Source organism: Heterocephalus glaber, unplaced genomic scaffold (assembly GCF_053883595.1).
Source record: "Heterocephalus glaber isolate CG9 unplaced genomic scaffold, H.glaber_assembly_v1.0 deba00000676, whole genome shotgun sequence".
NCBI lineage: Eukaryota > Metazoa > Chordata > Mammalia > Rodentia > Bathyergidae > Heterocephalus > Heterocephalus glaber.
Genome location: NW_028258156.1, coordinates 20,705,057 through 20,730,757, shown reverse-complemented (window position 1 = coordinate 20,730,757; position 25,701 = coordinate 20,705,057). Strand labels below are relative to the sequence as shown.

Genomic DNA, 25,701 nt, shown 5'->3' with positions numbered 1-25,701 from the left:
TGAACCACAGGTGGAAGTAGGGAGACGGAAATAAAACAACAATGAAACACAGGACTTGGTGACAATCAACAATGGGACAAGGAGAAGAAGTTTTAAAGTTTTAAATCTGAGACAAAAGAAGAATCCATTTGTGAATATGAGGAAACAGAGAAAGAGCCAATTTAACCAGGGAAAATAAACTTTCTTTTGGATTTACAGAGTGAAGTAATGGTGAGGCATTCAAATTAAGACTGCATCTAGACTGTGGATTTATGTGTGGAATTAACACAGGGACAGCTGAAATCATTAGAAATGGTCAGATGTACCAAGGACAACTTAAAATAATAATAGTAATAATAATAATAATAATAACTGTATCTGAGGATCCTAGAACATGAAAAGAGCTCTTTTTTGAAAAATGCTTACTTGCAAGTACACACTAGTTTTCTGTGACATTTCTGAATATTCATGGACCTATTATAGTATTCCTTGGATTTCAAAATGTTAAAATGTTGGTTGAGAGAGAACCGAGTCTTTAGTGCCATCCAGAGTTAGGAAAAGGAAGAAAAGCCTTTCAAGGAAGCAAAAAAGAACAGGGGAAAAAGGTATGTCCAAAACTCAGGAGCAAGTTTTAAAAAGTAATGGATAATGAACAGAATAAAATATATGCGGTGGTAGAGAAAGATTAGAACAGAGAAAGGACCGGACAGGAAGGTGTCTAGGGCTATGAGTTCTTACTGAGCTTTTTATAAATGTACAGAGATTTCACTAGCGAAGCAAATCACACCCTTTCTGCTGTCTTAACTGCTGGAAGTAAACAACTCAAAGTACAAGGTGTTCTCGTACCAACTTTGTTCGTGAAACAATGAATATATAAATTGTGAAACTGATCTTTCATCCGATATCACTCATGAAAAGATCACTGCTTATGAGATTTTAATTTAGAGTCTGTATATATATTAGGGAAAGACCAATAAGAAAAGGTATGATTAAAAGGATGAAGTAACATGCCCTAATACTGAAAATACAATTTTGGATAAGCAATTTAACAAAATGGCTATAATGAGCTTGATACAAATGCCTCATACAAAGCATAAGCTCCCAATTCAGTTTAATGCATTTTAAAATCCTCAGATTTTAATGGTCTTTTTTAAAAAAAATTCTTAACATCTGTCTTACTGGCATTTTCTTGATATCCTACAACCTATTTTTGTCCTCTCTGCAATCTCCATAAATAGGAGTACAGATCTAGAATACAACTGCTCCTGGAAATAAACATGGTATTCTTTTTTTAAATTACTATATGATGTCACATCTCTTCTAAGTTTTTCCTTGGAGAATCGCCACTTTTCTTTAGTTATTGCAGTAGGCATAGAAACCGGGTCCTCCCAGCGTCGTCACAGAAATGACACAGGGATGGAGACAGGCTTCCTGCACTGCAACACAATGATTCACACAGCTTTACCAGCTTTTAAAACGCACAATCACCGGAATCGCCTTGAGCAACAGCAGTCCGGGAGGGAATCAAATGTGGGTGGGAAGAAAAATAAAATGCTGACAAATAAAAATAACAAGCAAAGGAAGCACAAAATGCATAGACAGACGAGAAGAGTGGAAAACCGAAACCACTAGAGTCCCTGGTAAGTAGATGCTGGAGAGCACCGCACCCAGGGGAGACACTCCGCGGAGCTGCTCCGGGAGCGGGGTGGGGGTCGCGGGCGCTGCGGGCGGAGGGCGCCGCGCAGGCCGCCCGCCCCGGCCGCCTCGCGGCTCCCCTAGGCTGCGACCCTGGAAGCGCCCACAGGAGACACGGGCAGACCCGGAGGCCTGACAATGGCCCGTCCGCCCGCAGGGTCAGCTCGCCTCTCGTTCTGCCCCGGCCACTCACTGGGATGCAGGCCGCAATCACGTCGGGGGCAGAGTCGAATCGCCTGGCCAGGTCAATGACGGCCACACCGGCCAGCCAGCATCAGCTGCGTTCACAACACAAACAGACGCTCAGCAGCCGGAGCACCACCCCTTCAGCTGCGCCCCGCCCCACCGGAAGTGACGTGGCCTTTCGGGTCTACTCGCCGGCCTGGGAGCGGCCCCTGGGGCCTCTGCCTTTCGGGCTGCAACCGCGGGCATGCGCAATAGAGCCTGACGGCGCGAGGCCGGCGTGCGTGCGTGCGTGCACGCGCCTGCGTGCGCCGGGGAGGCGTGACTTGGCGGAGGGCGGCTTCCGTTATTGGGGACCTGTCAGCTCGCCGGACTGGGTGGTGGTTCTCCTTGCTCGGTGCGGTGGAACTCGGGGCAGAGTCTGCCTGCTTGTTGTGGGTCTTCACCCTCCTTGAGCAGAGCTAAGGTTCAGTATCTCGCCCCTGAAGGCCCAGTGCATGCTCTGTTCCCCGCTCCGAGGTTAACCAGCGTCCTGAGCGGTGTGAGCCGACCCCTGCCGCTGTCACCCTTTGTGGTGACACCCGGACTAATGTCACTCAAAAGCGCGTCCACATATTCGATTGGAGTTAGCATAACTGTCACACCAGTGGCCCCACCCTTAACACTTATTCTTGAATTCTGGCATTTGGTGAACACCAGATAAACTACAGGCCTTTGCAGGTCTAGTGTTAACTGTGTACTCAAGCCTCGTCCTCGTGGATGTCTATGCTGAAGCTCCCTGTAAGATTATTGTAAACCCCCCTAGGAAGGGAACTGTATGGGGGCCAAACTTAGCAGGTGTTAGAATAATAGAATTTAAAAAAAATTTAAAGTGAGGAAGCCAGCTTACTAGGCTTTGGGGGCACAGGTGGCTGGAATGTGTCTATCTTATGCCAGGTATCTAATGCTAGGTAAACCTTAGCAGGTTATTTAGCTACACCATAGCTAGACATGTTACCTAGCTACACCATAGTTAAAAGACATATGCCACAAATGAAAACTTGGGAATGTGGCAGTACTTTAGTTCCCGGGAGATATTTCTTCCACTGTAGAAGAAAATATTATTCGGACACTTACTAAGATGTCAAGAAAGATTATACAGGACTACTGCAAGTAGGTGTTGAGTAAGGGAGAGACTGAACTCAAGTCTGGTCAGTGGGTAGAAAATGAAGGTGACCAGACGGGATTCTGTCTAAACTGACTTAGAGGATTTCTGCTACATCTGGGCTTGGGTGGCCTAAGGCAAGACCCAAGGATATAGCCTAATTGAGATAAGGGCTCAGAGAAGGCTAAATAAAATTTGGTCAAGAGAATCTGTCACTATTGCTTGTTTTCTTTCATTCCTTCATTTAGTCAGAGAATATCAAATTTTGAGATTTTCCTCCCATGTCAGAAATTTCTAAGTAACTCTCAGTTCTTCCTGTCAGTGGCTAGTGTGGGTCCTTGCTTTAATAGAAATGGAAATTAAAACTGAAGTGCAAATTTACAAGGAAAAAGCCTTTAATTGGAAAGTTAGACGGAAGATAGGAAAGAACTCCAGCTTGGACAGCTAGAGGAGGCACACTGATACAGGGGTTCAGACTGGCCCATCTGCAAAGGCAGGAGACCAACTTTTAAGGATTAACTAGTGGGCTGGGGCCCCATATCTTTATGGCTGAGGGATAGTTTCCTTTCCAGGAAAGGATGGTCTCTGCCTATAGTCATCTCAGTCGTGTGAGGCTCTGCCTTTTTTGGAGTTCAGGTGATCACAGGTTTAGGACAATGGTGTAGCTGAATGTCTCCATAAATCTCATATCTTGTCCTTGGTTTTAAAGAGGGGATTAGATCATGTAAATTCAGGGCTAATCAGCCTGGTCCAGCTAGTTCCTAGATAGGCACTCCCCAAATGATCAGCACACCCTATGGAGAGTTGAGATTTGGCCCAAGGTTTACAATAGCCATTATGAAATAAAGGTCCAGGTTTGTTCTGCTTTTAGTTACTTATTGGGTGTCTTGGGCCGTAGTGAAGTCATGGCTCTTAGAAAAAAATGGCTTTAAGTCCCTGACTATCCAAGAAGAAACCACAAATCATACTTTTAATGAGTAGCAGTGAAGGGTCCAGGGTTCTGCCTGTTCCCCCTCCCTCTGGTGGTCGCCATATCACTGCCTTGACTGTGTCACTACTGTTTCTTTGCCCTCCTTTTCCCTCCTTTTGGCATAGTCATGGTATAGTCAGAGACCACTATAGGGATGGAGCATGGGCAGAATCCTGGGCCTTCCACCTGTTACTTATCAAAAACTTGATTTGTAAACAAACAAACAAACAAACAAACTTGATTTGTGTTTTCCCCTAAGGCAGTCAGGGGCTTAAAAGGGATTTTTACTAAAATTGAGACTCTTCATTTAGGTCTACAAAAGCTCAATAGATAACTAAAAGTGGAACAAATGTTGAGCTTCATTTTGTGAAACTCTGGATCAGAGCCTTTTCAGCTCTGCATATAGTCATGCTAGTCATTTAGAGAGTGCCTATTAGCCTTAGATCTAGCTAGCCTGTCTCATTGCCCTTGGAGCCTGAGGATACCAAGAGGTTTACGGCAGCTATACCAGAGGTCTCCAGCTATTATCCCAAACCTGTGAGCACCTGGATTCCGGGAAAAGCAGAGCCTCACCTGACTGAAACCACCACAAACAGAGAGAATCATTTCATGGGAACAGAACCACCCTCAAACCATGAGGATTCCAGCACTGTAAAAGGACTGAGATAATGATAATGGGACCTGGCCCACTGGAGCTAATCCTTAAAACCTGGCCTCCCACTTGGGGAAAAAGGGTATCTGATCCTCTCTATCAGAATGTGCCCTCTCCCCAGCTACTACCCAAGCTGGAGTCCCTTCTTTGCCTTCTCTTACCTTTCAATTAAAGCTTTTTTTCCTGCAAAATCACCCATTAGTTTTAATTTCCATTTCTACTAAAGCAAGGACCCATGCTAGCTGTTGATACTTTCCTACCACCATACCTTTAGTCAGTCATGAAGCCGGATGAATCTCATGGCACCATCTTTTGTATTTTTTCCTCCACTCTATATTCTCACTCCACTGCCTTAGTTTAGGATTTCATCCTACCTAAGCTGGCTTTACAGCTTATAACTAACCTCTAACCCAGTCAAGTCTCTTGTGCAGCCAAAGCAAGCTTTCAAAACTCCAAATCCTAGCCAGGTTTGATGGTGCCTACTTGTATCCCAGCACCCTGGGAGGATGAGGCAGAAGGATGGAAAGTTCAACCCCAGCCTGGGTAACTTAGCAAGACCCTGTCTCCAAAAGGGCTGGGAATATAGCTCAGTGTGAATGCCCCGAGTTCAATCCGCAGGACTGCAATAAATAAAAATCAACAAAAACAAAAAACTCTGCAATTCCAATCATGTATTTTTCCTGATTAAAAGGACTTTGCCAGGCCTTCATCTCCATGGAATAAAGTGGAGATGGGAGCCCTGGCCCTCTGCCTCCCAGCATTTACTTCCCACTCCTTGACTTTTACTCTTTACCCTCCAGTCAAGCCTGTACTTCCCCCGAATACCCTGAGCCTTTGCATATTTATTGCCTCTGCTCATGCTGTTGGCTCAGGTTCCCTTCCATCCCTCTTGCTAAAGATTTATTTGTCAGGAAAATCTTACCTTACTACTCTTTAGATCATCTCTTCTACTTGTGATAGCTTCTCCTATTGTCCTTGCTATACAGTATTGCAATTTATTAATTTACCTACCAGCGTATTTCCTACAGGCAGGGAGTATAATCATGTTTGTGTCTTCTGAATCTGGCATCATGTGCCCCCAAATACTGGACTTATCAAAATTCATTATTATTGCATTGATTTTTAATTTTATTCAGACGATTAGCTTGGTAAGCTAAAAATAGAAAATGAAATCTATGGTTCTTTACTTTTGGGTAAAGTTCTGAGAGGAAAAGAGAATTTCATTTAATTTCAACTAGAACAGACTATCTTGTGTATTAATAGTTGATTAATGCCTTTAAGAAATCGGCCTTACTTGGAATAATGATAGATGTAGTGACTGTCTAACCCAAATTCTTCTGAGGCTAGGTAAAATAGTCATCCACATTGCTGCTGTATCACTTATTTATTTATGGTGCTCATTCTATTTATAAAGCTTACTTATTTATGTATTTTATATCTTTCCCTCTCTTTCTGTACTTGGTCCTTCCTACGAAGCTTTGGCTCATGATAATACTTCCAAATAACTTACAATTCTTTATTGTTAAACAAAATATAAACATATTTTAAACAAAACATATTTTAGCCAAAATGAATTTAACCATGTTGTTGTAAAATATTCTCCAAATTATCTAAGTGAGGGACATGCTGGGAAATAATTCCAGAATAGTTACTGCAGTAGGCTAATGGCCTAAAAATGTCCATGACCAATCCTTGGAAACTGTGAATATGTTGTTACAAGACAAATGGAACTGTGGCAGATGTAATTAAGGTTATAATTTTTTTGCTACTTTATTTTATTATTATTATTTTTAAAATAAAACTTTTATCCGTCCCCCACCCCCCTAGGGTTGTAAATTTTAACAAAAAGACTTATCCTGAATTATCTGTGTGGGCTCAGTCTAATCACACAAGCCTTTGAAAGCAGTAAAGATGTGGCAGAAGAGAAATCAGAGAGATTCAAGATGAGAGGTGTGGGGAAAGTTCAGGAGCAAAATGTTGAGGAAAGATGCATTGCCCGTAAGCAAGAGAGGCTCCTGACTAACAGGCAGCAAGAAAGTGGAGACGGGTCAGCTCTACAGCTGCAGGGAACTCTGTTCTGTCAACAACCTAAGCAGCTCAAAAGCACATTCTTTCCTAGAGCCACCACGTAAAAGCCCCGGCCAGCTGAAACCTTGTTTCCATCCTTGAGGCCAGCAGCAGAGGGAGCAGCACAACTGTGATGATAATGAGTGAGTCGTTTTAAGCCACTACATTTTTGTAGTGTTTTGTTTTAGCGGCAACATAAAATTAATGTGATTAGCGTTATAAAATTTGAAGACATGAAGGCAAAGATTTTTATCACTTTTGATCCTTAGCACTGAGGCCTGGCATTTAGTAGTCAAATTTCAGTGAGTGCATGTGGAATGAATTAGATTCACTGATTCAAACTTTACTGAGTGCCTACTATGTGCCTGGAACCTATTATTTGCTAAAGATATAAAAAAATGAAGAGCCTTTATGGCACCACATATAATCTTAGGTAATTATACTACTAATATGAAAAGAGCTCTCTGGAGGTATGAACCAGAAGCGTCACGGGGACACCTACCACAGCTGGCAGTGTCAGAAGAGGCTTTCCAGGTAGAGGACTTATGAGACAAGTTTAAAAACAACACCGTAAGCAAGACAGATGACAGTAGTGAAAGCAGTGACAGCTGAGAAGACTGTTTACAGAGAAAAGGGACATCGTGAGATCAGAGACAATGCAGTAAGAAACAACATAGTTATTGTCACCATGATGTCTGAAAGGAAAACTCATTCCATGTTGCGCATACTGAAAATGTGATATAAAGGTGAGTGAGCGCTGAAGCTGACCTTGGACCTGATTTTCTAGTTGATCTGAGTCAGTATCAGCTCTTAAGGCAAAAGAGTAATATGGCAAAATTTAAGTTTTAAATAGATTCCTTCTGATACCATGAAAGTGTAAGATTTGAAGGTGATGAGAAGCCCTGTCATTATCTTGTGTTGGTTTCCTTTTAATAAAATCATTCTTTCTCCACCCCAGAAATTACTTTTAGCAGTTTGCCTATCTATACTTGTACTCCAGACCTCTCTGACTGGCTTGAGATTTTGTTATCTAACTTCCTGCTGGAACATTTCCTACAGAGAAGCTAAACCAGTGGACAATAAACTAGATATATAAGATAATTTTCTGAATGAAGAAATCCTACTTTTATAAGTAGATAAGTTTTATCCCAGGTTTTGGCACAAGAGTTTGGCACAAAATTTATATCTCAAATACACAAATAATTTTATTTCAACTTGCTTTTGAATCTGAGCTACATTGTACATTCTAGATAATACTTTTATAAGTTATTCTCTGCCTTACTTATTCGTAACCATCTTATCCAGTTAAAAAAAATTCAGGAAAAAATCGGAAAATTCCCCAGTATGCAATTTGATTGTCAGTATCTTATAAACAAGGGTCAATACTTGCACGGCTTAACTTCAGACTTATGACCGAGGTGGAGTCCTAGCCTCGTCGCTCACTGGATATGATAATGTGTCTATAATAATCTTTGCAGCCTTCCCCTTTTTCACCAGTAAAAATGCTGAGAATCCCAGTTCAATCATGTAGTGGCAGAATGATCTGTGGCTAGGGCACATGGTATTGTGATCGGGCTGTACAGTCAGACTATCCCAAACCACTCAATTGCCCTAGGGTGTTGGGTCTTTCAAGAAAACAGTAGTTCCCCAAACCACAGAACTTGTCTGAGAATTTCCCCAAAACAAGAGGAATGGGGGGGAGTTTTCACAACACAACAGAGGAACACTGGTTGAACGTGTGAAAGAACCACTTGTGCACTGTGTCTAGATTCAGTGGAGCCACCAACACTTTTCCTGTAAGGCCTTTGGTAGTTGCTAAGTATAGAGTTGTGTCAGGGACTAACAGTGAGACGTGCAGCACCTTGAAGACCAAGTGCCTTGAAGTGAAGGCAAATTATCCAACTTTGAAGTCTCAGTTTCCACAGTTGAAAATCATATTGTTTACAAGGACCTTTTCTTTTTCCTTTTATTCTTTCATTAGTACACGTTTGCAGTGCAAAGTGATTACATTCATCGTGGGAAGTTGGTACATGCACAGGACACATCTTAATTCTTTTTTATCCCCTTCTCCTCCCCAAGGACCTTTTCAAGAACATTTGGACCCAGTTTGAGCTAAAATGTCTTTTAATTTAATTTCTGTATGGTGCTGGGGATTGAACCCAGGGCCTCAAGCATGCCAAGCACATAGTGAACCACTGAGCTATGCCCCAGCAAGAATGTCTATTTTTTTTTTTAAAGACAGAGTCTTGCTATATAGTTCGGGCTGGTCTTGAACTCTCAGGGATCCTCCTGCCTCAGGCTTCCAAGTCCTGGAATTATAGGCATGTGCCACCACATCAGAAAAAATGTCTACTTTGAAAAGTAGTAATAGCTGTTTATATTGGATCATAAAATCATTAATGTGTGGGCTTCAGAGCCATATGAACCAGAGTTATAATTTTGTCATTCCCAAAGTGATAGCAAGATTTGTAACTTCTCTGAGTCTTACTTTTCTCATCCCCCTCCCCAAAAAGGGGCACAATGATATCCATCTTATAAGGTTTTGTGGAGGGTTGAGTGAAGGAATACATGTAAAATGCCTAGTATTTATTTAAAACATTTATTGTATACACTTGAGGACCTGATAATTGTAGTAGTCTTTGAGTATCTATCAATCAAAACAGATGTTATTATACTCCTCAGGAACCATACAGGAACAACTTGGAGATACTTCTGGTTCGGTTCTAGACCAGTATAATAAAGCAACTGTCTCAATAAAAATAGTCACATGAATAAAGGCAGTAACATGAATTTTTTGTGTCTCCCTGTATATGTTATTTTTACACGATAATGTAGTCTATTGTCTAAAAATTACATCTTTAAAAAACAATGTACATACTTTAATTTAGAAATATGCTATTGCTGGGCCAGGGATTTAGCTCAGTGGTTCCAGTGCCTGCCTTGTAAGCACAAGGTCCCGAGTTTGATCCCCGGTACCAAAGAAAACCCAAAAAATGAAATATGCTATTGCTGAAGAATGGTAATGATAGTCTCAGCCTTCAATGAGTAGTAAACTTTTTGTTACCAGTGACTCAGCTTTGCCCCTCAGTAGGCTGGTGGATTCCCCTCCACCCCCACCTCATACTGGGGGTGGAACCCAGGGCCTTTGCACTGAGCTGCATCCCCAGCACTTTTTATTTTTATTTTGAGACAGGGTATGGCTAAGTCACTAATTTCCCCAGGCAGGGCTCCAACTTATAGTCTTCCCACCTAAGCCTCGCAGAGTGCTGGGATCAGAGGCGTGTGCCATCATATCTGGCTGTTTGGTGGAATTTTTGAGCTTTTATGGCTTTCAGAGAAACTGTCTTGGTGTCAAAGGCCCGTGATGGGAGGAGTGTAGAAAATGCATATCAATGACACTGTAATAAGGGCCAAGGTTTTGTTGAAGACCTCTGGGCACAGGCTGAAGACTTACGTACATAAGCTAGGTGACCTGGTTACTTTCCCCACTATATTTAGACCCAGATATCCTGGTCCTGGGCTAAAGTTCAACTCAGACTGTGGATCTGATGCAGGGAGTGGGCCCTGAACGGGCCCTCCTTCCTTTCTCTGGCCATTTCCTTAGCTACCTCCTGATTCAGTTTGCTGGGCTAGGGTTTTGCTTCAAAATTGATGAGTGCTGATGAGGAGTTGGTTGCTGAGGTTTGGGGTGGCTCTGGCAATTTCTTAAAATTAGTCAATAATGAAGTTTGCTGTATCAATTGACACTTCCTGTCCCAAAGATTTCTCTATAGCAGCGATGTCATTTGGTAACATTTTACTCACCGTAGAACTTCTTTCAAAATTGGAGTCAATCCTCTCAAAGCACACTGCTCCTCTACCAACTAATTTTATGTAATATTCTAAATCTTTTGTTTTCACTTAACAGTATTCTTGAGCCCTTCAAAGTCAGCCCATAATCATGGGAATCAACTTCTTCCAATTCCTTTCAGTGCTGATATTCTGACCCATTCCTATCAATCACAGATGTTCTTAATGGTATCTAGATTGGTGAATACTCAGATCAATAAGAGAAACTACTACCAATAGCAATTATAGCCTTACAAACTGTTTTCTTTATTTCTTATATAATAAGACTTGAAAGTCAAAATTACTTCTTGACATCTATGAGCTGCAGAATGGATTTTTTGTTGGCAGGCATGAAAACAACAGTAATCTTGTATACTTCCATCAGAGTACTTGGATGACCAGGTGCATGGCCAATGAGCAGTAGTATCTAGAAAGCAATGTCTTTTTTGTTTTGTTTTTGGTGCCATGGATTGAACTCAAGGCCTTGTGCTTGAGAGGCAGGTGCAGTGCCACTGAGCTAAATCCGCGGCCCTAGAAAGCAACATTTTTAACTGAGCAGCAGTTCTCTGCAATGAGCCTGTATGTAGTAAGCTTAAGAATTATACTAAATCTACTCTGCCTGTGCTCTACAGTGTTCCATTTGCAGAGTAGATTTAGGCAGAGTAGATTTAGTATAATTCTAAAGGCCCTCATATTCTCTTTCTTTCTGTACTTTTTTGTTTTGTTTTCTGAGACAAGGTCTTGCTATGTAGTTCAGGCTTGCTTCGAACTCACTATGTAGCCTAGGCTTGCTTCAAACTCACAGTGATCCTCCTGCCTCAGCCTCCTGAATGCCGGGATTATAGATGTGCACTACCACGCCTCGTCTGGGCTCTCATATTTTCAGAAAAGCAAATAAGCATTAGCTTCAATTTTGTCTTAGTTACTTTCTTGTCACTGGGAAACAATACCCCACTCCTGCTACTTAAAGGAGAAAGGTTTATTTTGGCCCATAGTTTGTAGAGGTTTCAGTCCATAGCTGGTTGGCTTCAAGGCAGGGCTGCATGGCAGAGGGGGCTCACAGAGAAGAAATGCTCACAGCATGGCAGCCAGGAAGCAGGTAGAGACCAGGAGGAGGAAGATGGCCCCTCCCAGGCCACACCACCTCTTCTCATCAAGCTTTACCTCCCAACTTCACATTCAGCTGTAACTTCATCCGTGGACTAATTCCTTGCTGGACCCCCCCACCCATGATCCAAAAGCCCCACCTCTGAGCGGATGAGGTTTAGGGGGACATCTAGGATAGACCACACCAACTCAGTCACCAACTGCATTAGTGCTTTAAAAAGAGATTCTGCCTGTCCTGTGCAACCAGTCACTGACTTCTGTCTAGGAATGAAAGTCCTAGATGCCATTGGTCTCCAAATGTAATCTGTTTGTCTACATTGAAAATCTGTTGTCACTGATGTGCTCATCAGTTGTCTTAGCTAGAGCTTCTCTGGGTGATATCCAGACCTATCGACTGTCGATTTGACTGGAGTAAGAGACTCTTGGAAAGGGGATTGGATCTTGGAGTTGCTAGATTAATCCACAGGTGTTCATAGGTAAATATACCGTGAGGAAGTGGGGCTGACTTGTAGGTGGGTCACTGGGGGTGTGCCTTTGGATAGTGCATGAATTACTAGTGCTCTTCCTTTGCGCTCTGCTTCCCAGCTACCGTGCTGTGAACAGCTTTGCTCCACCATACACTTCCACCATGTTCCTGCCACGGAACCAATCAAATATGGTCTGAAACAATGAGCCAAAAAAAAAACCGGGAAAAAAAAAAAAAAAAAGACTGTGTGAAAAAGGTGCCAACTAGAAGTCCCACAGATAAAGGATTCTATTGAAAACAGGGACAGCAGAAATGACCAATGTGAGGAAAGAGCCTCTGACCTTGGAGACAGAATGGAAACACAAGAGGACACATTCAGAGATACCTTAAAAACAGCAAAACAGCAAGGAAAATTCATCCAACAACTACTAGATGACGTTAAGAAGACTAACCTAGGGCAAATTAGAGTTAGAAAGAAATTAGAGGGGAGCAAACATGGAATTTAAAAATCTGCTTACAGAAATCATAGCAGAAAACTTTCAAAGTATGAGGAATATCTCAACATACAGGTAACCAAGGCTTACCGAATGCCAAATAATTATGATGAAAAAAGAATCTCCCCACAAGATCATCATAGTCAAAATTCCAGAAATTCAGCACAAGAACAGAATCTTAAACAATGTCAGAGAAAAGCAAAACAATTTTTGCTTATAAAGGTAAATCCATTAAGATTACAGCAGACATTTCAACACAAATTTTAAAGGCCAAGAGAGCTTGGAGTGAAGTGTTTCAAGCCCTAAAAGAAAGCAACTTTCAACCTAGACTAATACAGTTTGAGAAACAATGTTTCAAAACCAATGGTTGTGGTGGGATACACCTCTAATCCCAGCACTCTGGAGGGTGAGGCAGGAGTATCATCATGAGTACAAGGTCAGCCTGGGTTACATAGTGAGTTCAAGGCCAGCCTGAACACAGTAACTGTTTCAAATAAACAAACAAAGAAACAAACACATGGAGAAATGACAAAGAACATTTTAAGAAATTTATGAACATTAAACCAGCACTCAAAAAAATACTCAAGAATATCCTAGACAGAGACAATGAAACCAACAAAGCCAAACTGTCTGATGGAATGAATACATCAAGAAGGGTTAGTAGTTTAAAAAAAAGGGAAAAATAAAAGACTCAAAAACAGAAAAATAACGCAATAGGGCTAGGGATTTAGCTCAGTGGTGCTGCGCCTGCCTCGCAAGCACAAGGTCCCGAATTTGATCCCTAGTACCAAAAAAAGAAAAAAAAAATGCAATGACAGCAATGTCAATATGTTTCAGTAATAACCTTCAATGTAAATGGCCTCAACTTTCCAATTAAAAAACAAACTATCAGACTGGATGAAAATCATGTGATCCAAAAAGAAATTCATAAACTAAAAATCAAAGAATGGAAAAATATTACATATACCAGGACCCCTAAAGTAAATAGGGGTAGCAATTTTATTTTCAGACAAAGTGGACTTCAAGCTAAAATTGATCAGAAGAACCAAAGAAAGTTGCCACATATTAGTTAAGGAAACAATTCAACAAGAAGAAATAACAACTTTAAATATATATGCTTTGAATACTAGTGCACCTAACTTCACAAAGCAGACATAGAAAAATGATCAAAGAAACCCAACTCAGTCACAGTAAGGGACCTCAATAACCCCACTTTCACAAAAAGACAGAACAACTAAACAAAAATTCACAAAGAGGGCTGGGGATTTAGCTCAGTGGCCCCGTGCCTGCCTTGTAAGTGCAAGGTCCTGAGTTTGATCCCTGGTACCAGGAAAAAAAAATTCACAAAGAAATATTAGAGCTGAACCACACCTTTGAGCAAATGGACTTACAGATATCTACAGAGTGTTCTGCTCTAGTACAACAGAAGACACATTCTTCTCAGCAGCACATGTAGGTTTTCCCAAAATAGGCCACATACTATTTCATAAAGCCTGCATAAGTAAATACAAAGGAATCAAAATCATGCCATGCATGCCATCAGATCATAGCACTTTAAAACTAGAAATGTACTACAAAGGAAATCAAAGACACCTAGATATTAAATAACACACTCCTGAACCCTCAATGGGGCACAGAAGAAATCAAGGAAGAAATTGAAGAATTCTTAGAATCAAACTATAGTGCCAGTCAGTAAGGCATACCAGAACCTATGGGGCACAATGAAAACAATCCTAAGAGGGAAGTTTGTTGCTATGAATGCTCATATTAGAAAAACAGCAAATTCAAATAAGTAATCTAATTATGCACCTTAAAATCCTAGAACAATAAGAACAGTCCAAGATTCGAGCAGAAATTAATGCAACTGAGACTGAAAAACAATAAAAATAATCAATGATTTGCAGGGGACCATCACATTGATTATGCCCAAACAGGCTGTAAAGAGTTAACCCCACAGTTAGCTTCTTTATAGAAGTGAGTCTGGCCAGGGCTGGGGATTTAGTTCAGTGGCACCATGCCTGCCTTGCAAGCACAAGGTCCTGAGTTCCATCCCTGGTACTGTGAGACCTAACTAACTCCATTTTAAAGTTTGACTCCATCTTAAAATAAGACAGTGAAGTGGCCTTGACATAAATTCCACTTCACTGAAGTCAACTATTCCCCTAGTCTCCTTTGTGCCCATAAACTAATGATAAAATGTCCTTGCTGTGGGACAACAGATAAAAAAAAGACACAGCTCCTAACTCAATCCTCTGTCTGCCCAGAAAACAGATGCTCCCTGGCCCATTATCTATAGAACGTTCTGTCAATGTGCTGATTGTTCTTTTTTCCCATAAAATCTACATGTAGCCGTCCCTCAACCCCCCATGCTTGCTAAATATCAACCAATCATGTAACTGCTAAATGGAACATCCCCAAACCTTGCAGTAGCCACAATAAAAACCCTGCTGATTTGGAATTCGGGGCTCTCAATCCTGATCCGCTGCGTCGGTGACGGTTGAGTGCCCCTGCTCGAGCTTGAATAAACGACCCTCGTGTGTTTACATCGGAATCGGGTCCTCGGTGGTCTTTGGGGACTTCGCGATCTGGACACAACAGTACCAAAAAAAAAAAAAAATGTATAAAAGGACCTTGTCTCAACTGGATAAAAGCCATTTTTAGTAAACCTACTGCTAATGTCATATTAAATGCGGAAAAATTGAAAGCTTTTCCTTTAAAATCAGGAACAAGACAAGGAGGTCTACTATCATCACTCCTGTTCAATATAGTACTCAAACTAGCCACAGCAAGAGAAAGAATTAAAAAGGATATGTATGGCAAAAGAAGAATTCAAATTATCCTCATTTATAGATGACATGATTGTTTACATACAAGACTCAAAAAATTCTGCCAAAATACTACTACAACTTATGACCAAATTCAGCAATGTAACAGGACACAAAATCAACACACATAAAATCAATAGTGATCCTGTTCACAAATAATGAACTCACTGAGGAAGACATTAGGAGAAATGTACCCTTCACAATAGATTCAAGAAAAGTTAAACATAATCCTTGAAATGAATTAAACCAAGGAAGTGAAATACCTCTACAATGAAAACTACAGTACTCTGAAAAAAAGGGATCAAAGAGGACATCAGAAAATGGGAAGCAGGCTGGGGATTTAGCTCATTGGTTCCGGTGCCTGCCTTGCAAGCACAGGGTCCCATGGGAAGGTATTCACTGTTTCTGGATAAGCAGAACCAGTTTTGCAGAAATGGCCCTATTATCAAAGCTGACATATAGATTTAATGCCATCTCAATAAAAATACCAATAGCATTCCTCACAGAACTATAGAAAACAGCCCTATAATTTATATGGAGCTAGGAGATAACCATAATAACGAAGGGAATCTTGGGCAATAACAATAACAATCTGGATGTGGTGGTACATGCCTATAATCCCAGCGCTTGGGAGGCAAAGGCAGGAGGACAGCTGTGAGTTGGAGGCCAGCCTGGACTCTGTGACTCCAGTGGACTATGGACTCCAGAGAGACTCTGTTTCAATAACAGCAACAACAAATAACAAGAAAGCAGGAGGCATCACAATAGAGGATTTCAAGTTATAGTGTGAGACCTAACTAACTCCATTTTAAAATTCGACTCCATCTTGGAATAAGACAGTAAAGTGGCCTTGACATAAATTCCACTTCACTGAAGTCAAGTATTCCCCTTGTCTCCTTTGTGCCCATAAACTAATGATAAAATGTCCTTGCTGTGAGACAACAGATAAAAAAAGGACACAGCTCCTAACTCGATCCTCTGTCTACCCAGAAAACAGATGCTCCCGGGCCCATTATCTATAGAACATTCTGTCAATGTGCTGATTGTTCCTTTTTCCCATAAAATCTACATGTAGCCACCCCTCAACCCCCCATGCTTGCTAAATATCAACCAATCATGTAACTGCTAAATGGAACATCCCCAAACCTTGCAGTAGCCACAATAAAAACCCTGCTGATTTGAAATTTGGGGCTCTCAATCCTGATCTGCTGCATCAGTGACGGTTGAGTGCTCGTGCTTGAGCTTGAATAAACGACCCTCGTGTGTTTACATCGGAATCGGCTCCTTGGTGGTCTTTGGGGACTTTGCGATCTGGGCACAACAATAGTACAAAGCTACGATGACAAAACAGCATGGTGCTGGTGCAAAAACAGATATGTAGATCAATACAACAGAATGGAAGATACAGAAACAACCTGAGGCACATTCAGCTATCTGATCTTCAACAAAGGTACTAAAACATGCTAGAGAAAAGATAGCCCGTTTAACAAATGGTGCTGGGAAAACTGGTTACACACACAGGAGATTGAGTCTAGATCCTTATCTCCCCTTGAAAAAATAAAAATGGATCAAAGACATACATATTACAACAAAAACACTTAATCTGCTGGAAGACAAAATAGGTAAAACTCTTGAAGAGACAGGCACAGACAAGAACTTTCTAAGCAGATCCCCAGTTGCATGATATTTAACACCAAGAATTGACAAATGGGATTATATCACATTAAAGAGCTTCTCCACGGCAAATGAAACAACCAAAAGTTTGAAGCGATAACCCAAAGAATGAGAAAAATTTTTTTTTGCCACCTATTCCTTGAACAGAGGACTACTATCTAGACTATCTGAAGAACTAAAAAAATTAGACTCCCCTTCCATAAAAGATCCAGTCAAAAAATGGACAAGTGAAATGAATAGATACTTCTCTCGGGAAGAAAAAGTAGAAATGGCCAATAAGTACACGAAAGCACACTTAACATCTCTGACCATTATTGAAAGGCAAATTAACACAACACTGAGATTCCATCTTTCTCCAGGAAGAATGGTTATTATAAAAACAAAAGGCCAAAAACAATAACAAATATTGGTATGGCTGTAGAAAAAGGAACCCTTTGACATTGTTTGTGGAAATGCAAACTTGTACAACCAGTATTGAAATCAGTCTGAAGATTCCTTAAAAAACTAAAACTAGAAATTCCATTCAACCCACCTATTCTCCTTCTTGATATCTTTCCAAAAGAGTTAAAGACATCATACCGTAGTGAGATGCACACTAATGTTTGTAGCAGCACAACTCATAATAGCTAAAGCTTGGAAGCAGCCTATATATTCATCAACAGGTGAATGGATAAAGAAACTGTGGTATTTATACACAAACTGGTATTTATACACAATGGAGTGCTACTCTGCCATAAAGAAGGAAAAATTTGTGTCACCCATTTGTGGGAAAATGGATGCACCTTGGGGCAATAATGTTAACTGAAATAAATGAGATACATGAGTATAAATATCATATAACTTCTCTCTTTTATCACATAACTTGTTTCTTTTATGTAAGAAACCCAAAATATAAATAATTAAAAAAAAACAAAATAAAAGATTGGCAATAGGAAACAGGCAGATGGGTCTTTTGCAAATGAGACAGGATCCAGAGATGGAGAGGAGGGAAGAGAAGTGGAATAAAAATCTTAAGATATGTTAAGTACATGCACCTATCTCCTAAGATGAATGTAAACATTATGTACTGTAAACATGTACAAAAAATAATGATCATAGATCACCATGATGGATGTAACAATAATATAAAAGTTTGAATATTATGAGAACCCTAGCACATATCATAGAGACATGAACCGAACATATGATGTTGGCACTAAGACTTGATCAATGCAAATCTTCGGTTTATGAAAAATGCTATATCTGCAAAACATAAAGGGCGATAAAATAAAATGACATATACCTGTACAATTGAGTAATATGTACATAGAGAGTAAACACAATAAATTTGGCTGATATTATTAGCATAATGATACCAAATTAATGGGGCTGTAAAGAATTTCAGAGGTGTTCCAAAGATATTATCTAAAGCATGAGGCTAGCCTGGACCAATGTGGTAGCAAGCTAAATTATTAAAAAGAAATTGCAGGGCTGGGAATTTAGCTTAGTGGTGGTGCTGTCTCCTGCCTCTCAAGCGCAAGGTCCCGAGTTTCATCCCTGGTACCAAAAAAAAGACAGAAATTGCATTTGTGAGCACTGACTATATGCAGAACAATGAGCTAGATACAGTCCCTGTCTTCAAAGGGCTTGTAAACTTACAGAAGAAGTAGATCTCTACATTCACATAAAATAAACAAGAATTAAATGTTATATGACAAAAAAAAAAAGTACTGTGAGAATTCAGAGGTCAGTGATTGATTCCAAAAGGTTAGAAATAGGGTTGCCCTGCTGGGGCAGGGATTACATTAATAGTACTACTTTATTATAATGCTTAAAAAGAGGTTTTAGGGGCCAGGGATTTAGCTCAGTGGTTCCACTGCCTGCCTCGAAAGTGCAGGGCCCGAGTTCGATCCCCAGTATCAAAAAAAAAAAAAGAGGTTTTAATGTATGTATCGTTCAAGCTAATTAAATTACAGTCATCAAAGTCTCTTGCGTTCTTTAGATTTAAAACATGTTACGTGAAGTAGATAATATACCAACTTCCTATGGGGCATAAATTGAAACCAAAAAGTTTTGTTGAATGTAAAAGAAAAAAATCTATAAATATAATGACCTGTGGTCTGTATAGACAATACAGTCACAGCTATACATTGGTGTGGGGAGTATTGCTGGGAGAAGCAGTTTCTTAAAATAAAGGAAACAGTATAAAATGTGTCTTTTTCAACTTTTAAAATCTCTAAAATGTGAACATATTTGAAATAGTATTTTTCAAGGAGGCTGCAGTCATGTTTGCTTCTTTTTTTTTAAACTATATATCCTTTTATTGGTACATTTTAGGTATACAATATAATGACATTCATCACTGGAAATTTGCACCTTTACATAATCTCTCTTGGTTTTTTCCCCCCTTCCCCTGCCCTCCCTCCAACCCCTCCATCCCTCCCTATTTACAGAGACTTTGTTTCCTTTTTTTCATTTTCTCATATTAATTCCATTCTCTTCTTTCCTTTCCCCTACCCCTTTCCTATGGTTTTTGTTTTTGTTTTTGTTTTTTGGTACCGGGGATCGAACTCGGGTCCTTCCGCTTGTGCAGCAGGCAGTGAAACTACTGAGCTAAATTCCTGCCCCCCCTTCCCCATGTTTACTTCTTTATTTCTCTTACTATTTATAGAGCAAATAAATCATGAAGTTAGAATTTTGCAATGTCAAAGGAAGAAGAGGAGGGATATACCAATATGTTTACATGGGTTCCTCCTAGTAATTATGTAGTATTATACAATATTGATTAGCATTAATATTATTGAACTAGTATGCTGAAACTTTTTCTTTACCTTACATCACATTCTTGGCATGATTTTTTTGATGAGGGTGGGGGGTGTTCAGGCAGGGTCTTGCTATGTAGTCCAGGGTGGCCTCAAACTCACAGCAATCCTCCTGTCTCAGCCTCATGCCTGCTAGGATTACAGACATGCGTCACCATACCCAGCAAGCCTGGGCAATTTAGCAATACTCTATCTCAAAATAAAAAATAAAAAAGAGCTGGGGATGGATCTCAGTGTGAAGGCTCTGGGTTTAAAAGAAGAAAAAACCTTTGGGGAGATTGCAATTTAGTATAAACTCACCCATTTCCCATTAATTCCAAGACAACCCTTTGGACAGCTAGATGTAAAGCCAGGTTGCTTCCACACATCTTTCTCCAAAATTACAATACTATGATATGTAAGATTGGCGAGTGGCCTCCGAGTGGGCTTTCTGTGATGGCTGTCCATTCCAGTGGGTAAACCCTGGGCTTTTCATACCCCCAGCTTCTGCATCTGTTCACTCAACCAACTGTGGGCTGAAAAAAATTATTTTTGGCTGAAAATATTTTCTAATTGTGTTTGTACTGAACAACAGGCTTTTTTCTTCTTATTATTCCCTAAACTATACAAAAAGTATCCACATATCATGGATTAGGTATTATGAGTAACCTATAGACGATGTATACAGGAGGATGTGCAAAGGTTATTAAAAATACCATGCCACTTTAGAGAAAGGACTTGAGTACCCATGGATTTTGATATCTACTGGGAGCCCTTGGACCAATCCCCCCCAATACTGAATGATACTGTATTCAGAGACTACTGTAATAGTTTAGCAGATATGATAAGACTTAGGAAATAGATTCACTCAATCAGATTCATAAGAGATTTTTATTTTTAAATTTTTTTTCCAACTGAGTTAGTCTTTTTACTCTTTTGGCAATCTCTTTCAGGGTTAACTACTTCCACTGTAGGTGATAAAATATATAAGGCTCCACTTCAAATGTTGGCACTGCTATGAGCATAGTCTTTTCCACTTCACTGCAACTCAGAAGTAAAACTTTGATTCTTGTTTTACATTCCTGTCCCAGTAGTTTCCACTGCAGAAGTTATCTGAAGACAGTCTTACGCTTTCTAGCAGTGGTCTGTGACCAGCCTCTATCTTCTCCATGAACACTACGATGGATTTAGTTTATACATGTATTAAACTAAGAGGCATTCTCTTAAATGAGTTTAAATGCACTTTATTTTTAGACAACCTACATGACATGTTTTGGTTTTTTTCCCTAAAAAACAATGCCTCCAAATAAATCACAGTCAAAATAAATGAAGCATTCAAGATGACATCAGTCCCATTTGTCTAAAATCCCAGCGTTAGGGCCGAGGATTTAGTTCAGTGGTTCTGGCGCCTGCCTCGAAAGCGCAAGGTCCTGAGTTTGATCCCCGGTACTGGAAAAAAAAAAAAGAAATGAAACTAAAATCCCGGTGTTGTGTGGATGACGAGCAGCAGCCAGTTATGACGAGTGATAGATCTAAGGTAACCTCCAAATCCATTAACATTTTTCCATTTCTAAATCATCCTTAAAGAAAATCGTAAATGGGCTCACACCATCCTCATGGTAGTCCAGGAGAGCAACCATGCCATCTGGATTCATGTTTGCACCAATAAAGAACTGATAGTTTTTGAAATTAGCAAGGATGTGCTTGATTTGTTCTGCAGCCCCTGTCATAAAAAAAGTTTTACTCTTTCTGGTCTTTGTTCTTCAAGTTTGCCTTCGATTGATTTCATATAATCTTTGATGTACTTCTTGCAGGACTCTTTTGTGAAGCTGGTTTCCTGCAGGTGATGGTTCACGACCATATCAACCCCAGTGACTTCTGTGCTGCCAGGTACCTTCGCCCTCCGGGCCTTCAGCGGAGGCATCTCCACCAATGAGAGTCATCAGTGTTACCCTCTGCTCTACTGAGCATCTTGCCCTCCACCTCCAGGCACAGGCGATCTCCCGGATCTTGTAAATGTCGGAGAACATCTCAGCGTGGCTGATGAGGTCCCGATAGATAATCATGATAGTGGCTGTAGGCAGACGCGGTGCAACTACCTTAGCAGGAGCCCGGAGCTCAGGGCGAGCGCGGTGCAACCGGAGCTGCGCACGGTGGGAGGGGGGAGAGGTACTAAATATGTTCATGTGTTTGTTTAAATTGGGAGGTAGATGGCTCTTTATTGATAACTGCTATTTAGGACATCTTTTCAATTAAAAATCGAAGTACCTGGGCCGGGATTTAGCTGAATGGTGCCTCCGCCTGCCTCACAAGCGCAAGGTCCTGAGTTTGATCCCTAGTTAAAAAAAAGAAAAAAAAAAAATCAAAGTACTTGGGAAAGAGAGGCTGGCATAGCAAAGTGGCTGGGAGAGAGTACTCGCACAAAACTTGGAAATAGTAGTGACGGTTTTTTCATAAGAAGTCCCTCACAGTGTTTTTTTTGTTTTGAAATCTGTCATGGCAACCTTTGATGATTTCTTCACTGATTAACTTTTTTCTTAAGTCTCTCTGAGGACATGAAGTGTTGTTCTTTATTTTCACTTCTGAATCATACGGCAGGAAGTTACTTTTAGGAAACCTTTTTAAAATATAATTTTCTGTGTGACCTACGTATTTTGTTAACTCTAATCACAGAAAGTGGTTACGACTGGCCTAAGGTAGGAACAACTTGGGTTAATTAGGTTAATGGACCTAATTCTGCCTCCTGTTACCTATACCGTGTACCCAGGTAAACATGCAGATCTCAGCTGTATTGGCTTACAGGAACTTGAGTTACAACCAGCCCTTGGGAACCGATCCAGTTCATAAGTCAAGGGTCCACTGTAAGAGTTATTTTCTTACTGTTAAAACTTCATCTAGGCTGAGCGTAGCGGCACATGCCTGTAATCCCAGCACTTTGGAGGCTGAGGCAGGAGACTTGCCATGAGTTTGAAGCCAGCCTGGCCTACACAATAAGTTCAAGGCCAGCCTGAACTTCATAGTGAGACCTTGTCTCAAAACAAAACAAAACAAAACAAAACAAAACAAAACAAAACAAATGTTTATCTAAATTGGGGGACTCTAATGTTCTACTTATAAAATGCATACATAATTATAATCAGAAATGAAATAAAGAACTTGAAATTTAAAAACACATGTGTTACATTTCTCAACACTATGGAACATAAAGTTTTTCGTAAGTTAATTTTTAAGGTCAGAATGGCAATAAAACATAGCCACTGAATTAGCAGATTATTAAGATCCTATGACTATATTTATTCACTTTGAATTTAACAATGAATTTCACCCCGTTGGTTTCATTTTTGCTAATATTCAGATATATTACTATAAGTTAGAAACTTCTTACGTCTTATTTGGATCCTTGATATTTAGAACGATATTTATTTTATTTATTTATTTATTTATTTATTTATTTATTTATTTTTGGTACCGGGGATCAAACTCGGGTCCTTGTGCTTGCGCAGCAGGCAGTGAAACCACTGCATTAAATCCCCGGGCCTAGAACTATATTTAGATGTCATATTGTCATTCAGATTCCCTGGTGATCCTACAAATAACCTCTTTTCCTTTTTCTTTTCTTTTTTTTGGTACTGGAGGTCGAACTTGGGACCTTCAGCTTTCAAGGCAGGCAGCAGAACCACTGAGCTAAATGCCCAGCCCTCCCCTTTTCTTAATAGCAAAACAGCTATTGGTGCATTTAGGCATATGATGATAACACTCATCACAGGGCATTTGCACCTGTACACGGTACAGCTCTTTTCCCCCTGCCCCCAAGTTCGCTCCCCTCCCTGTGTACAAAAGCTTTGCTTCCATTTTTTCCTTCTATTTTCACTTTTTGTCTTGTCCCCTCCTTCCTTTCTCCCTCCCTCCTCCCTTGTTCTTCCTATTTGAACATTTTCTTCTCATTTCCCAATATCTATTATACATTTTAGTCCTTATTGCCATTTTCAGTTTCTCACACCAGAGAAACAAATCAGTATTTAAACATGTGTGTCTGACACTCAGCCATCTCTTCTTTGACAAAGGAGCCAAACACCCTCACTGGAGGAAAGATAGCCTCTTTAATAAATGGTGCTGGAAAAATTGGGCTTCAACTTGCCAAAGATTAAAACTAGACCTGTATCTCTCACCATGCACTAAACTAAAATCAAAATGGATTAAAGATCTAAATATTAAAATAGAAACTCTGAACCAGTTGGAACAGAGGTTAGGTAGAACCCTTGAAGACATCGGTGTAGGAAAAGATTTTATGAACAAAACCTCAGTTGCCTGTGAACTAGCACAAACAATCAACAAGTGGGATCTCTTCTTATTAAAAGGCTTCTTTCTGCACAGCAAGAGAAACCACCAGCAGTGTGAAGAGACAACCCACAATGTGGGAAAAAATCTTCACCTGCTCTTCCTCAGACAAAGGTCTACTATCTCCAATCTATAAAGAACTTAAAAAGATCAGACCTCCCAAATTTAAAGACCCAATCCAAAAATGGGCAGCTGAAATGAACAGACATTTCTCAGATAAAGAAGTAGAAATAGCAAAGAAATACATGAAAACATGTTCAACATCACTGGTCATTCGAGAGATGCAAATGAAAACAACACTGAGATTCTACTTCACTCCAGAAAGAACGGCTGCTGTCATGAAATCAACCAATAACAAATGCTCATGGGGCTGTGGGGAAAGAGGAACACTGCTCCACTGCTGGTGGGAGTGTAGACTGGTGCAAGCACTGTGGAAATCAGTATGGAGATACCTCAAAGAACTAGGACTGGAAGTCCCATTTGAACCTGCTATTCCACTGCTGGGGATCTTCCCCAAAGAATTAAAAGAATCATACCACAGTGATATACATGCACCCATATTCATAGCAGCACAGTTTGTAATAGCTAAAACTTGGAAAGAGCCCAAATGCCCATCAACTGGAGACTGGATAAAGAAAATGTGGTTTTTTAAATAAAATGGAGTACTACTCAGCCATAAAAAATGAGAAATTAGAGACATTTATAGCTAAGTGGATGCACATTGAGGTGATACTCTTAAGTGAAATAAATAGGACACAGATGTGTAAATACCGAATAGTTTCTCTGGTGTGAGAAACTGAAAGTGTAAATAAGGACTAAATGTATAATAGGTAATGTGAAATAGGAAGAAAAGGGGCAAAGGGGAAGGAAGTGGGAGGGATAGGGGAAAGGATAGAAGGGAATGGGATTAATATGAGAAAATGGAAAACTAGGAACAAAATCTTTGTAAATAGGGAGGACTGGAGGGGTTGAAGGGAGGGCTGGGCAAGGGTGAAAAATAAGAACCAAGAGAGACTATGTAAAGGTGCAAATTTCCAATGATGAATGTCATTATATTGTATACCTAAAATGTACCAATGATTAGAATGAATAATCGATAATGTAAAATAGGAAGAAAAAGTCCAAAGGGGTAGGCTTAGTGGGAGGGGCAGGGGAAAGGAAAGAAGGGAAAGGAAAAATGATGAGAAATGGAAAAAATGGAAATAAAGTCTTTGTAAATAGGGAAGGGTGGAGGGCGTGAAGGGAGGGCTAAGAATGGGGAAAAAATAAGAACAAAGATGCATTATGTAAAGGTACAATTCCCAATGAGAAATGTAATTGTGTTGTATACCTACAAAGTACCAATAAAATAATTTAATACAAAACAAAAACCAAAAAAAAATGTGTGTCTGATTTATTTCACTTAAGAGTATGGTCTCAAGGTCCATCCATTTAGCTATAAATGTCTGAAGCTCATCCTTCTTTATGGCACAGTAGTACTCCATTGTATAAAAAAAACC

At 40.2% G+C, this 25,701-nt stretch overlaps 2 protein-coding genes across 8 annotated transcripts in view; one reads left to right on the top strand and one right to left on the bottom strand.

Moving 5' to 3' along the window:
- The window catches only part of Pnpla8 (patatin like domain 8, phospholipase A2), a 50,226-nt gene extending 48,172 nt beyond the window's left edge, over positions 1 to 2,054 (bottom strand). For all 7 annotated transcript variants that reach the window (XR_015449280.1, XR_015449281.1, XR_015449282.1 and 4 more), the window contains exon 1: positions 1,868 to 2,054. The gene's annotated coding sequence lies outside the window, so the exon portion shown is untranslated. The remainder of the gene's footprint in view (positions 1 to 1,867) is intronic.
- Positions 1,583 to 25,701, top strand: LOC147829281 (uncharacterized). The gene is made up of 3 exons (XM_087206493.1): positions 1,583 to 2,323; positions 6,743 to 6,833; positions 21,679 to 25,701. The coding sequence occupies exon 1, from the start codon at positions 1,872 to 1,874 to the stop codon at positions 2,310 to 2,312; it is 441 nt and encodes a 146-aa protein (XP_087062619.1). The 5' UTR covers positions 1,583 to 1,871; the 3' UTR covers positions 2,313 to 2,323; positions 6,743 to 6,833; positions 21,679 to 25,701.